The sequence below is a fragment of the Narcine bancroftii genome, unplaced genomic scaffold (assembly GCF_036971445.1).
Source record: "Narcine bancroftii isolate sNarBan1 unplaced genomic scaffold, sNarBan1.hap1 Scaffold_212, whole genome shotgun sequence".
Classification (NCBI taxonomy): Eukaryota; Metazoa; Chordata; class Chondrichthyes; order Torpediniformes; family Narcinidae; genus Narcine; species Narcine bancroftii.
Window position 1 is genome coordinate 54,156 of NW_027211947.1, and position 14,785 is coordinate 68,940.

Genomic DNA, 14,785 nt, shown 5'->3' on the forward strand with positions numbered 1-14,785 from the left:
ATTACATCACCTGGATCTTCTGCTTCAAACTCCTGAGCTGCTGCATCTGAATTCACCTTTATCAAGTGGCTATTTATCTCTTTTGATTTGAAATCTTGCTCCTTTCAACTATTTCCACTTGAAGGAGATACATTGCAAGTCAGGTTCTACCCTCTCTGAATTAACTTCAGTAAAATGCAATGACTCTTACAAAGGTTCTTCCTGTGAAAAGGTGTTGGGCTTGGATTCAAATTGTCCCTTTACAAGTCATGGTAAATATCTGACAATGCATATAAATGGAGCAAGAATTTTCACAATTTGCATTATTTACATCTGCTGACATTGTTTCTGGACTGGAGCTTGCTTTTGACAATCTTATAATTACTCTGGACAATATGTTTTTTTCAGAAGGTTTGCTTCCTGAAAAGAAAATGGGGATTACAATAGACAACTTCAAGTTGAGCACAAAGATAATTACCGATTTGCTGTATCATGCAGGAAGTTGGAGGAACATTAAATTAACTTTTATTGCATTTAGCATGCTTAATCACATAAGGATGCTGTCATATTGGATTCGTTCAACTGACCTAAAAATGTTTAGCCACTGATTTTCGTTTGCACTCAACATCTGATGCCTCTCAGGTCAGTGTCCAACAATAGTCGGCCGGCATCGATGGATTTCCACGGTCATGAGGTCCTGGTGAAACCTTTCACCATGTTCGTCACCGACTGCACCGACAGGGAAGAGGTCCAAGTGCAAGTGCAGAAAATGAATTTTCAATAACGTGTTGCACTTCATGGTTTTGTCTGCTTGAAAGAAGACAAATTATGACGGGAATTGATATAAATAGATTATATCTAAAAAAAGAGGCACCTGATAGGAAAAGTTTCATGTGATCAGCAGCTGAACGTCCAGAAAATACACCCATAGGTGTTCAGGAAGCCAAATCTTCGTTGTCCAGTGTTGTCAAACATCTGAAAGACCTACAGATTCCAGCCACTTACTCGCCTTCCACATCCAGCTGTTGACCTCTTCACTGTCCAAAATGAGCCTGCCTCTATTTTCTGGACAAGGATGAGCTCAAGGTTGAAGCCATTCTCTTCAGACTGATCCCAATTCTAATTCCCCAGTCTTTGATGCTTCCACTTTCAACCACTTGCATCAGAAGGCCAAATAATATTCTGCTCACATCTTTCAACCCACCTCGACAAGGGCCAGACCCCTGAGGTCGCAGTGTCAATCACACCCATGCCACCAATGGGCGGGGAGACCTCCGGAACCGGAAGTCCCGCCCATGCACGACCGGATGCCGGGCGTAGAGGTCTCGACTGGGTGCCAAGAACTAATGGAGGGTTGATTGCGAGTTTTGTCGGTGAAATCTGTTCCCAGGGACCGTTCCGCTTGCGGGGCTGAGGTGCGTTGCACAGACGGCGACTGAATGTCGGAGTCCGATGCATGCCGCTGGGGTGGGGGCGGATATGCGCGGCGCTTGAGGTTGGGCCTGGGATTGCAGGCTTCGTTGCGGCCTAGTTCATCGTGGCGACGCCGATGGGCGTTCTGGCTCGGTTGGGGCAACCAGCCTTGCAGTCTCCCTCTCCCCCAGCAAAGCAATGATCCAAGAAGAGCCAAACATTACCCGATGACCTCCTAAACTTATGTATTTAATTTAATAGCATACTCCACTGCGAGGGTCGTGGGAGCAGATGCCACTGTCATTTTCAAAAGGGGTGTAAAATTAAGATGCAGTAAAGAAGTATGTGTTGACTAACTGGTGCACAGGCACATGATGCGGTTGGGTCCCATATTTCAAACTTCTAAGGTTAAATTGAAGATAACATGGTCTATTCTAGAATGGAGGCCAAACTTATAAGCAGTTCACCTGGACTGAATCAGTGTAGCACAGGAAATATAATGTTAGATCTTGTACATTTAGTAATACTGAAACATGTTTAAAATGGGCTGCTCACGATAACATTGAAAATACCTTATTTAGGTTACTTAAAGCAGCCACCGTCAATATCTTTGGACTTATCTCGGTGGTGGTGTGAAGTCGATGACTGCCAGCCTTAGAAAGTGGGTGCAGGCAATCTATGCTGCTGTTGAGTGTTTTCTGTGGTAGCTCTGTGCTCTGTCTATTCAGAATCAGAATTTGTTGCCATGAGCAAGTCATGAAATTCGGTGTTTTGAGGCAGCATCGTATAACCATCTTACAACATTACTATAAATAAAAATAGTAGTGCACAAAAAGTAAGGCAGTGTCTTTGGTTCATTCATTATTCAGGAATTTGATGGCTGCAGAGAAGGAGCTGTCCTTGTGCTGCTGAGTGCTGTACCTTTTTCCTGAAGGTAGCAGTGTGAAGAGGGTGAGGCTTGGGTGGGGGGGGGTCTTTGAGGATAGAGGGTTTTTTTTTACATGCCCTTGATGGAGTGGTCTGGTGCCTGTGATGATGTAGGCAGAGGTAATACCTCTCTGGAGTTTATTCTTGTCCTGTGAGTTGGCGCTTTCATACCAGGCATTGATACAACAAGCCAGAATACTCTCCACAGCACACCTGTAGAAGTTTTTAAGAGTTTTTGGTGACATATCGAATCTCCTTAGGCACCTCACAAAGTATAGCCGCTGGCGAGCCTTCTTTGTGATTGCATCAACAATATTCTTCTCCACTATGACTTCAACAACTTGCCTGAAAACCAATCAGAATTCTGACAGAAAAATAGGACATCTAATGTTGAATGAAGAGTGGTTGGAGGGTCTCCACTGGATCAGGCAACATCCCTGGATAGAAACGTTCAGTCCACATTTCATGTTGGAGCCCTTTCTCAATAAAATCCCAACCTGATACATTGACCATTTCTATCCTTGTTACTTCCTGCCTTGCTGAATCACTTCAGCTCTTCTTTCTGGTTTCCAGCATCTGCAGTTTTTGATTCTTGGGAAGTTCTACTATTCTTAATTTACATGGATTAATGTGGAAGTTTTCAAAAGATTTCTGCATCTGCAAAAGATAATGGTAGTACTGTATCAAATTTGAAGGAAAAAACATGATTGAACAGGCCAGAAGATTGTACAGAATATAAGAAGCAGCAGAGAATGTGTAAAACTTATTAAAAGAAGAAATTAGTATGAAATAAACCCTACAAGAAATATAAAAATAGATGGTAAGCCTTTAGTGATATTGAAGGAAGAAAAGAAAGTAAATTTGGAGAATTAATGCAATAGGAGATTATTATCTATCTTCACTTTGAGAAGATACAGCTAACATTCCAGGAATGATTGAATCAGCATTTTCTTTTCAGAATGTTTAATACATTTGTTAATTATTTTATAGACAAAAAATGTTTTTGCCCCAATGGGTCCTGCGTGGTTTTTGCATTGCTAGAGCACTAATGAACGTTATTAACTAATGCACACCATATTAATTCTCACAATTGAATAGATATTAAAAGAAATGTAACTTGTCATTTATTCAGAATCAACAAATGATGGCAGCATTTCAGTTCAGGGGTCCTCCTGGGCCGAATCCAGTTTCAGTTCCTGTACCTGATTACATGTCTGAAGAAAAATTGCAAGAAAAAGGTAAGAAATTTCTGGAAAATCTATTTAATGATTCTTCAGAAAGCAATTTCTTTAGGAATGGAGAAATGTTACACATTTCTTAAAATTCAAGTGCAGAAAATGTTTTAAATGTTTGAAAAATTATGTAATGTCTATGTGACATCAAAGAAACTAAATACTAAACTAGTTTAGTTCAAGTTCATTGTTATCTGATTGTACATATACAAGGCGATGAAACAGCATCTCCAGACCATTGTGCATGCACAAAAACACAATGCACGGTTTATAAAGATCACAAATAAAATAAATATATGTAAATATTTGGAATGATTGTCATGAATACAGGATGCTATTTGTTTGTGGGAAGAAGCTATTCCCCAGCTGGCAGCCCTGATTTTGATATTCCTGTACCTTTTTGATCCTCGTGGGTTGAAGATACTGTGTGCTGGATGGAAAGGATCTCTAATTCCTTGAGCCCACTTTAGACAGCTTCCAGTAAATATTGTCTGTAGAGGAAATGGAGACCGCAGTGATCCTCTCCGTTGCATTAATTAATGATCCTCTGTATCGAGTTCTGGTCTGATGTGGTTAGAAATAAGAAAAAAACAAAGTGGTACCTCGTGTTACTGATGAGCATTTACTTAGATTAAATGAGCTAAAATAATCCATGCGTGTAAGTAATTTTGTTTTATTGTTGAGTTGGACCAAAATGAGGTGCTTTAAGCTGGTGGTCATCATCCCTTTAAAAATAACGCAAGCAGCGATTCCTCTTTTTTTAGCCCAAGGTGGCATACAGCTTCAGGTCACTACAGTTAAAAATTAATCTCACAGGTATATTTATCCTTGCAAACTTTGGGCACATTACTATTGGTGGGATATTTTGGTGCTCAGGTATTTAATATTATGGCATCAGGTTTGGCCCTGGAGTTTGTGTTGCTCATGGTTGGAACTGCAACCTGTGTGGCTGCAGGGACTGTGGGAGCATTGGAAGCAAATCCACAGGCATTCAGTGACTCTTGGTTGGGGGGGGGGGGGGGGGGGAGAGAAACGGAACTCTCTTTTGCTTTTCTACCTCTTACTGTAAGGATGCCAGGCAATACTAATGTCGACTCTGTGTCTGTCTTGTGTTTTATTACACGATAAAAGAATCTTGATCTGATCCTTTGTTGACGACAAACAGGTTTGTAGATGACTAACGTAGATTTAAAAGTAAAATTTATTGATGTCCATGCTTTATTTTCATATTTGCTCTCATATTCACTCAGTTGAAATTTTTAATATAACTCTGCAAGGCAGGAGGAGGATATCTTGCAGAGAAAGAGCCTTATTCATGGGCAAACATTTCAGAACTGCTTGCTGACTTCAGAGTTTACTTTTGATTAGTTGTGAATGAAGTCTTACAACTTTTTGTTAGGTTTTTATTACCTTGTTCCTTTTTTTTGAGAAAGTTAGAGTTGGTGTCAAACATGCTATTGATTTCTCCTTTCTTAGAGTGCTGAATTATGTTTTATTTTAGCCAGGAAATGGCAGCAACTTCAGGCAAAACGGTATGCTGAAAAGAGAAAGTTTGGATTTGTGGATGCTCAGAAGGAAGATATGCCCCCTGAACATGTCCGAAAGATTATTCGTGACCATGGTGACATGACAAATAGGAAATTCAGGCATGATAAACGAGTCTATCTCGGGTAAGAAAATGAAGAGCAGAAATATTTGCATATTCATCCTGAAATTGCTGTGGATTCCATACTTGCCCTTGAATTTAATCTTGAATCCTCAAGAAAGAATGTTCCATGTTGTTTTTAAATGATAAACATTTGCTGATATTATTCTAGGGCATAATTTTAGTGCCTTTTTTCCTGTGTCTCATTTTGTCGATGTTAAAGGTTTGCACAGATCATGTAAAAGGGTGTAATAGGGAATAAAAATGAAAGTCAGATCTGCAATGATAAAACAAAGCATTGCTTAAGTAGCACAGGTAAATATTATTAAAACAGTAACAAAGGATTCATCAATTATTACTACAGGTTTTTGATGTTTTGTAAGAGGAGCACATTGACTCCATATTTTTGACAGCTGCTCCACATTCAATCCTTGCCTATTTTAGTGTCAGTCTATTGAAATGTTAAATCAAATTAAAGGCTTTTGCCGATGGAAATCAGATTTGTGTGATGTAAAGACATTTTTTTTGCACGAGATATTGTGGAAGCCATATTCAATAAAAATGCACAGATCCAAACAAATTAACCTCACTGTCATTGTGGATTTTCTCATTTGAAATATATTTTTATTGTTCACATAAATCATTAGTTTTGGCACAGCATGGAAGTTGTCGGATAAGAATAACATGTTTACTTTATCCCCATAGAGCTTTGAAATACATGCCACATGCTGTTCTGAAACTTCTGGAGAACATGCCAATGCCGTGGGAGCAGATCAGGGATGTATCAGTTTTGTATCACATCACTGGAGCAATTTCATTTGTTAATGAAATTCCATGGGTCATAGAGCCAGTTTACATATCTCAATGGGGGTAAGTAAGATAGATGTATCTGAGTTACTTTTGTATTCTGGCTATTTTAATCAGGAATCATTGGACAATATATGAAGGATAATTGTTTTGAATGACAGTTATTTTTACCAATGTTTCCTGATTCTTAGGAAAAAGGTCATTATTTTACTGGGATTTGCTAATTTCAGAATCTAACCCCTGGATTTGTATATTTGCTCAAATATCTTTGATTTTTTGAAGTAACTTAAAAAATCTTTTTAGCATAAATACTGGATATAAATTAAAGCTGGTGAAGTTCTAATTTAATTTAAAAAATACACTTTTTTGCAATAAAAATGATTGAGGTTACAAGTTTGAGTTTAGCTAGGACTGTAGCAACAGTCATACATTTAAAGGGAGTTGTAGAAAATTTTGTATGACTGCCCAATTCTGAAACTAGGAAACGAATGATGAATTTATTGTCATATACATTATACATTGCATATATGCACAGAAATTCTAACTTGATGCAGCAAAACAAATAATTTATATTTTAAATAAACTTCAGTAGTATACATTAAATTAAAGAGATCATAAAATAAAAGATTATCACTGTTGCCACAGTGCAAGAAAAAAATGATGTTACAGTAGAGGTGACAGGCCTTCATGTGGTGTTCTGAAGTAGTCCAGATTGATGTAGTAAGAGAAGGTTCAATAGCCTGAGAGTCATTGCAAATAAATTATTCTTCAATCAAGAGATGCTGGCTTCTTCTAGCAAGTAGCAGCAAGAGGAGGTTGTAACCACAGTGATGAGGGTCCTTCATGATGTTGGCTGACTTCTTGAGGCAGTGCCTCACATGTCTTCAATGGAATAATATAAAAATGTATATACAACTTTTAGTAAATCAATTTTTACATGATTGAGGAACATTTATTAAAGCTTTCTAGCATTGTGAATTGCAAGTTAGATGAAGTTTATTATTAGCCAGTTAATTGTAAAATAATTTCATTTGAAATTGAACGACTGTCTTCAAGAAATGTTTCCAGGAGTCTGATTTAATTCTATTCCTGATTGTGGGCTCATTATATCAGGATTCAAATCATTCTATTTTATGCAGTTACATTTAAAATCTTATTGTGATTGTTGATCAAATATTTAAGCATTCGCCATTAAATATTTTCCGAATGAATGCTTTTAACTTGGTGAATAAATCTTTTACGTTTCTTTTTTGGCACACTGAAGAGCTGCACTTTGTCATTTTATTAATGCAGTATTGAATTAATCTTTTATTTCTAGAACCATGTGGATTATGATGAGACGGGAAAAACGAGACAGAAGACATTTCAAAAGGATGAGATTCCCTCCCTTTGATGATGAAGAGCCTCCATTGGATTATGCCGATAACATACTTGATGTGGAACCACTCGAAGCAATACAAATGGAACTTGATTCAGAAGAGGATGGACCAGTGGCTGAGTGGCTATATGACCACCAACCACTGAAAGACAATCCAAAGTAAGCTCTTGGTGTGTTGGTTATGGATAAGATTGAAAATCTATGGAAAAAAAATATGAAATAGAAACAAATGCCTGGAAGTTAGCAAGTTTTTTTGCTGAGCAATTAGTTTAAAACCCTGTTCCAAAAAATATTATGTAGACCTGGGTTAATAGAGCTTAATGTGGATATACCTAATATATTGGATATAATATCATTAGGACTATTCAATGTGGAGGATAAAACAATAACTTTTTTTAAAGGGCCCACATGGGGACTATTGAAAGTGCAAATAGTTTATAGAGTATTCTAAATTATTATATTCTAGCTATTCAATTTTTTTTTTTGCAGCTCATTCTACAAATTGTTGGGCTCATTGTGAAAAAAGTCATAAATCTTGTCAGTCATTTGACCAAATAATCCTTAAATGCACATTAACTCGAACCTGTTCTTCATTAGTTTTTAATTTGATATAATCGCAGCTATTAGTTAATGGTATGAACATTAGATTATAACATGAAATATAGAAGTTCAAATGGATAATTATAATTAACATCAAAAATGTGGGCATAACATTAAGTTCGTTAATTACCAGTGTTCCAAAATTGTACAAATAACTGGTATGCAGAATTCCCATTTTATTGATAACACTGTTGATGGAAGCCTGTAAAAGTGAATGAAAAAGCAAAAATATTTTACTATTCTTCAACTTCATTTGGTTAGAATTTTGAATGATTATGTGATGTAAAATGCTGTCAATATTCATGTTAATAGGCTTGCATTTAAAGATTGACTCCGAATGGGGTGTCAGAGATGACCAAACCCCTTAGTATCTGACATCAAATTAAATGATTTGACCTGAAGAAAATGCTGGCAGGAATGAAAGTCCCTCTTTGACTCTTGTTATTAACAGGGTGACTCTTAAGTTTTCAGCGGTTTATTTAATGTTTGGCAATCTTTACTTCATGGGTGCTTATTATATTTCACTCTTGCTATTCGTGGAATTAATTTGTATTAATTAATTTATTTATTTATACATGTAGCACAGTAATAGGCCATTTCAGCCCACGAGTTCATGCTGCGTAATTTACACCCAATTAACTTATACCCTGGTATGCTTCAAATGGTGGGTGCACCGTGGAAAACCCATGCAGACATTGGGAGGCATGTACAAACTCCTGATAGATAGCGTGCGATTCGTACCCCGGTCCTGATCATTGGTGCTGTAAAGGCATTGCGCTAATCACTGCGCCATCCAGTTAATCAAAACTTTATATTATTAGAATAAAATTAACCCATTCAGCATTCTAACAATCCAGAAGCATTGTGATCCATTTATAAAATTGTGTTTAAAATAGAAATTTTGTCCTATTTCAGGTATGTAAATGGATCTACATATCGCCGTTGGCAATTTACTTTGCCTATGATGTCCACGCTTTATCGCTTGGCTAATCAGTTGCTCACTGATTTAGTGGATGACAACTACTTCTATCTATTTGATCTCAAAGCATTTTTTACTTCCAAAGCTCTGAACATGGCAATTCCTGGTGGACCAAAGTTTGAACCACTCGTTCGGGATGTGAATCTACAGTAAGGACTTTTATAATTCCTTAACACAAGATTTTTTTTAAACTTTGCTCAATATTTCAATTATAGAACCATCGCCATTGATATTTTTCAAAGGAAAAAATAATCATTTTATTAAGTCTACACTGGTATTTTCTTTCAGAAGAGCCGTCCATTCATTGTAAAATCATTTGTTTCAAAGAATAAAGACTACTTCAGAATATCAACTACTTTGTGGTTATCTGCAAAGTAAGGACATTGTCTAACATTCCATTTCTCTCTTTAAAGCCAAATTCTTTATTTAACCTCTGCAATTCTAGTATAGAAATTAGCCAGTTTTTACACTGTTTTGGGTATTCATTTATTTTATTTTAGCAAAATGTAAACTTTACGACTTTACCATAAGCATAATGTTCATGCAGCCAGATTGATTCCTGATCAACCATGCATATGGTGTTCGTTCTAGTTACGTGTGCAGGGCATGGGATCAGCTCTTTATCTTTCCCTAAAACTCAAAAAAATATTTTTCGAGTGAGAATTACATTTTTGTTTGAGAACGTGGGGATTTGTACTGCACTATTTTAAAATAATTTCAGGAAAAAAATTCTTTTTTAGACCTTCACATTAAATGTTTCCATTTTGTGAAGAATTGAAATATTGCAGTTTTAATGAAATTATTTACTTAAGACTTGAGAAAAATTTAATTTTGGGGCTGGCTTTATTCGATGGATTAAGTAAACATATTTATCCTCTTCTGTCTATGTTCTAACTAATTTTGAGATTTATAAACCATTTAGACATCAGCATTGAACCAGACAAGGATGTCCTTTAAGTCTTCTGCTTTTTGACAGCTTTAGAACCTTTAGCTATTGCTTTTCGAGTCATTTTAAGGATGGGCACAGCCCATAAAGTTTTGCTTTCATGCTGATAATTTAATGCTTTTTACTTCTAATCTTCGTACCTCATTGCCTTCTTTAATTTCTCATTTCAGTTACGTTAAATCTTCATAAGATTTTTCCTTTGAATAATTTGGCACTGATAAGTACGAACCTTCCTTTTAAAATTGTAAGAAATCAATTTAGATGTAACAATTGCTGCAAACCATAAAAACTTAAAACAGAGAAAATTTTCTCACCTTAATGAAACACATGCTATCCAATTGGTTGCCCTTCCTTTATCATTAGCTGGTCAAATCAACTCTTATTATGATGAATGTATTACCTATATTGTATACCCTTTTCAGGCTTTGATTCTCTGACTCAATCTTATCTTCTTGTATATAGAAGAATAAACATCCTCGCATAAATAAAGTCCATTTACAAAAAGAATGGAGGTTTAGCCTTACCAAATTTTAGGTTTTATTATTGAGCAGTCAATATACAAAACCTTACATTCTATATTATATTAACTGTGAAGATTGTCCAATATTGGTCCCTTAGGAATCTAATTCTGTTACAAAAATTTCTCTCATCTCTTTTCTTGGATCCTCAAAATCTTTAAATAAATTAACAAATAATCCTGTGGTTAAACATACTTTGAGGATATGGATACAATTTAGAAAATATTTTAGTTTAATGAGATTTTCTCTTTCTAGTCCTATTTTTTCTAATTATTTCTTTAAACCTTCTATGAATGATGCAACTTTTAAAGAATGGTATAGATTGGGCATTAAATGTTTTAAATATTTGTCAATGGGGAGTCTTGGTTCCTTTGAACAACTTCCAGCTAAATACAGTCTACCAAATTTTTTTGTTATTTAGAGATTTTTTTACAATCTCAATTACATACTTTTCCTAAGAGAACTGATAAGAATTTAATTGATATATTTTTATTTTACAACCTTTCTATAATGGTTTAATATCTAACATTTTGGATATTTTGTTGGGAATAAGAGAGGCTCCTTTGGATAAAATTTAAAAAAAACCTGAGTACAGGACCTACAGCTTTTAATTTCTGAAGAAACTTGGAATATAATTTTCAAATTGGTTAATGCCTCTTCTTTATGTGCCCACCACTCTCTCCTACAATTTAAAGTAATCCATAGGGTTCACATGTCCAAAGTCAAACTATCTTGTTTTTATGCAACTTTATTTCATCATTGTGATACTTCATTAATTCATATGTGCTGGACATGTCAGAGTCTTGAGAAATATTGGAACAAAATATTTCAAACTTTCTAAAGTTAATTTAAAACCTAATTCCTTAACTGCTTTATTTGGTATTGTTGAAGAGAGTGACTTAACTTTAACGGCATCTGAGCTGCATGTATTAGTTTTTATTTCTCTTATGGCTAGGCGGGCAGTGTTGCGCAGATAGAGCGAAGTTGCATTGATGCCAAATCATTCTCAATGGCTACTGATGTCATGTCATACTTAAATTGAGGGAAGAATAGATGCTCAATTTCTGATTTGAATTCAAATTTTAAAACCATATAAACCCCTTTTATAATCTTTGATTTGTTATGAAGGTAGAAATGTTAATAGAAAGTAATTTATCACTGATAAGAATTCTGTTTTTTTTATGCCAAACAGATTATTTCTTGGTAGTCGATTTAGATTTTCCTTTTTTTAATAATAAAATATCAATACAATATAATCTGTTTGATTAAAATGTGGGGTACCTTGGATGAAATGATATGATTTATGTACAGTGGAACCCCGTTATAATGTGAGAGTTTGGGACCAAAAAATTGTATTGCAGAAAAGTGGGATGGTGCTAAATCTTTGTCGATACAGTTGAAATTAAAGCACATTAATTTTTAGTAAACCCACAGCAGCCTGAAGTCTTTGTTCCACGTGGCAGCCCTCAGTCCCTGTACTCAATCCTAGTGGCAGCCCAGTGCCCGAGTCCAATGACTCATCGTGTTATATCCGGATTCATGTTAAATTGGGGTTCCACTGTATCTGCATTTTTTGAATGTGAAATTTCAATGTTAATAAAAATATTGAAAAGGAGTTTTGTTTGTCTTCATTAGAGATGAAGACTGGAATGAATTCAACGATATTAATAAAATAATCATTAGGCAACCAATCCGAACAGAGTACAAAATAGCATTCCCGTATCTGTACAACAATCTACCCCATCATGTTCATCTTACTTGGTAAGTACATGTATATAAGTCATTTATCTCCTAGAAGGTGTACCATTTGGATTTAAATTTTCTAATGAATTAAATGCATTTATTACAAGGAAAATGGAAATGCCTTGTTTTAGCATGTCTAAGGTACTTCATTATAACGTTGAAATACTTGTGTTGCTCATGTTCACATATAGCAACATGTGAAAAACAGCATTGTCAGCCATCCTAGAAGATCCCAGAGGCATTACTTGTACTCTCAAGATTCCTTGAGCCTCTCTTGGATTGTGTTGCACTTTTTGCCAAAGCTGGACTTTGCTGGTTTTCTCTGTGGAATAAAAAGGTGCACTGAAGCGCTATTTCATTGTCCTTTTCCGATTCAGTATCATTAGTGGGGATAGGGCTGTTGGGTGACATTGTGATTCCAGAAGTAATACCTGGAACGAATGGATGCTTCTCCAGCAGATTGTGTTTGGCTTCAGATTCCAGCACTTCAGGAGTGCTGTGCAAGGCCAGGGTTAATGTTGAGGTGTTTTCTCTTGTGTTTAGATCTCAAACAATGAACATAGTGACATGAAAATAGAGATGGTATTTAAAACTGAGTTGCATTGGAATCTCTTCTCACAAGAAGATGGTGAATCTTCAGAATATTGTATGACAGAGGCTATATTGAATTGCAGGCAACCTTCAGGGGTCGTGTGGTCTACTGTCTATTTTCTTGCCATGTGCCAAATTGATAAAGTAACTGATCAATACTCAGTGCCTTGATAAAGATTAATTCTTTGGATGGGATACTGAAAGATGCCAATATTTTTGAGGCTACTGAATTGGAGAGGACAATTTGGAAAATAAATTACAGATGCTGTGCAACTTAACGATGTGGTCACGTTCCGATAAGTGGAAAGATCGTAAATCAAAAAAAGAATGTAATATTGCACCTACTGAACATGTGAGCCTACACCACTGACCGTAGCCTACAGCTGGGAAAGTTTATCTAAAACAGGACAGTCACACCAGCACCACCATGCTGCGAATTGTGAAACTTCAGTGCCAAGTGACCACATACAGGCATTTTCATTAGAATGTGTATCACTGTTGCAACATTGTAACTTTGAAAAATTGTAAGTCGCACCACCGTAAGCAGAGGAGCATTTGTGTACACTTTATGTATTAGCCTTATTTTAACATTGAATTTGGATTTTAGGTACCACACACCTAACGTTGTGTTTATTAAAACTGAAGATCCAGATCTGCCAGCTTTCTACTTTGATCCATTGATCAACCCTATTTCTCACAGACATTCTGTTAAGGTAATTGACAGTACACAGCAATGACTTTATGACTGTCATGCAATTTTCATTTTATCAGTGATGAAATTCAAAAATAAAGATTATCATAAATTTTATTTCAGAGTCAGGAGCCATTACCTGATGATGATGAAGAGTTTGAACTTCCTGATTGCGTGGAACCATTCCTGAAAGATACACCATTGTATTCTGATCACACAGCCAATGGTATTGCCTTGCTTTGGGCACCGAGACCATTTAATCTGAGATCTGGTAAAACAAGGAGAGCACTTGACATTCCTTTAGTTAAGAACTGGTATCGTGAGCACTGTCCAGCTGGGCAGCCTGTCAAAGTTAGAGTTTCTTATCAAAAACTTCTAAAGTACTATGTACTGAATGCACTTAAACACAGACCACCGAAAGCACAAAAGAAAAGGTATGTGTATATTGCATCACTAAGCATCTTAAAATTCATAACTATATTAGTGGATCACTTTCATTAATTCATTGTACAAACACTTGGATTGTGAGAGGAGGATGTGGGGGGATGCTTATGTTCATTTAAAGCAGTTGTTTTCAACGTTTTTCTTTCAACTCACAGACTACCTTATGTAATCCCTTACTAATCACAGAGCGCCTCTGGCATAGGGATTACTTAAGGTGATATGTGAGTGGGAAGAAAAAGGTTGAAAACAACTGCTTGAAATGGACACAAGCATCTTGCAAGCCCATCATGAGTTCGTTGCTTGGGAAAGCCAAAAGTGTTTAATATGACATTGATCTTGTGACATTGATCTTAAACTACTTTTGTTATAGTACACTGTTATCTTTTTTTCCCCCTGAATCACATTTAATGCTGACATTTTTTCCACGTCAGGTACTTGTTCCGTTCATTCAAGTCAACCAAATTTTTCCAGTCAACTAAACTTGACTGGGTGGAGGTAGGGTTACAGGTGTGTCGTCAAGGTTACAACATGCTTAATTTGTTAATCCACCGCAAGAATCTAAATTATTTGCATCTGGATTACAACTTCAATCTGAAGCCTGTGAAAACCTTGACCACCAAGGTAAAAATCTTCACACTATTTCTGCTTTCAGTAACAAATGAGGATGGCATAGTCATGAGTTGGACAAGAACTAGGATGTGATATTTTGCAGTTGATTAAAAAAAATTGAACTATTTTTACTACTTTCAATTGTTGTTTTGTGTTTTAATATTCTTGCATATTCTGCATTCAACAATTTTTCAATATTATGCCAATTTGATTATATTGCAGTGTTGTTAAATGTTTACAATTTGGTGATTTTACAACCGCAGCATTTTGCATTGAAGCTCCA

At 36.0% G+C, this 14,785-nt stretch overlaps 2 protein-coding genes across 4 annotated transcripts in view; one reads left to right on the forward strand and one right to left on the reverse strand.

Moving 5' to 3' along the window:
* LOC138750639 (calpain-A-like) overlaps positions 1 to 1,198 on the reverse strand; it is a 35,245-nt gene extending 34,047 nt beyond the window's left edge. For 2 of the 3 annotated variants that reach the window (XM_069912739.1, XM_069912737.1), the window contains exon 1: positions 567 to 1,198. The gene's annotated coding sequence lies outside the window, so the exon portion shown is untranslated. The remainder of the gene's footprint in view (positions 1 to 566) is intronic. The other variant, XM_069912738.1, reaches the window with a different exon arrangement.
* An 82-nt stretch (positions 1,199 to 1,280) lies between these two features.
* LOC138750642 (pre-mRNA-processing-splicing factor 8) overlaps positions 1,281 to 14,785 on the forward strand; it is a 36,598-nt gene continuing 23,093 nt past the window's right edge. The window contains exons 1-10 of the mRNA XM_069912741.1: positions 1,281 to 1,394; positions 3,452 to 3,557; positions 5,053 to 5,221; positions 5,902 to 6,066; positions 7,322 to 7,540; positions 8,897 to 9,109; positions 12,060 to 12,185; positions 13,366 to 13,471; positions 13,573 to 13,883; positions 14,325 to 14,514. Of these exons, the coding sequence (XP_069768842.1) occupies positions 3,461 to 3,557; positions 5,053 to 5,221; positions 5,902 to 6,066; positions 7,322 to 7,540; positions 8,897 to 9,109; positions 12,060 to 12,185; positions 13,366 to 13,471; positions 13,573 to 13,883; positions 14,325 to 14,514 (1,596 nt within the window). The 5' untranslated portion in view covers positions 1,281 to 1,394; positions 3,452 to 3,460. The remainder of the gene's footprint in view (positions 1,395 to 3,451; positions 3,558 to 5,052; positions 5,222 to 5,901; positions 6,067 to 7,321; positions 7,541 to 8,896; positions 9,110 to 12,059; positions 12,186 to 13,365; positions 13,472 to 13,572; positions 13,884 to 14,324; positions 14,515 to 14,785) is intronic.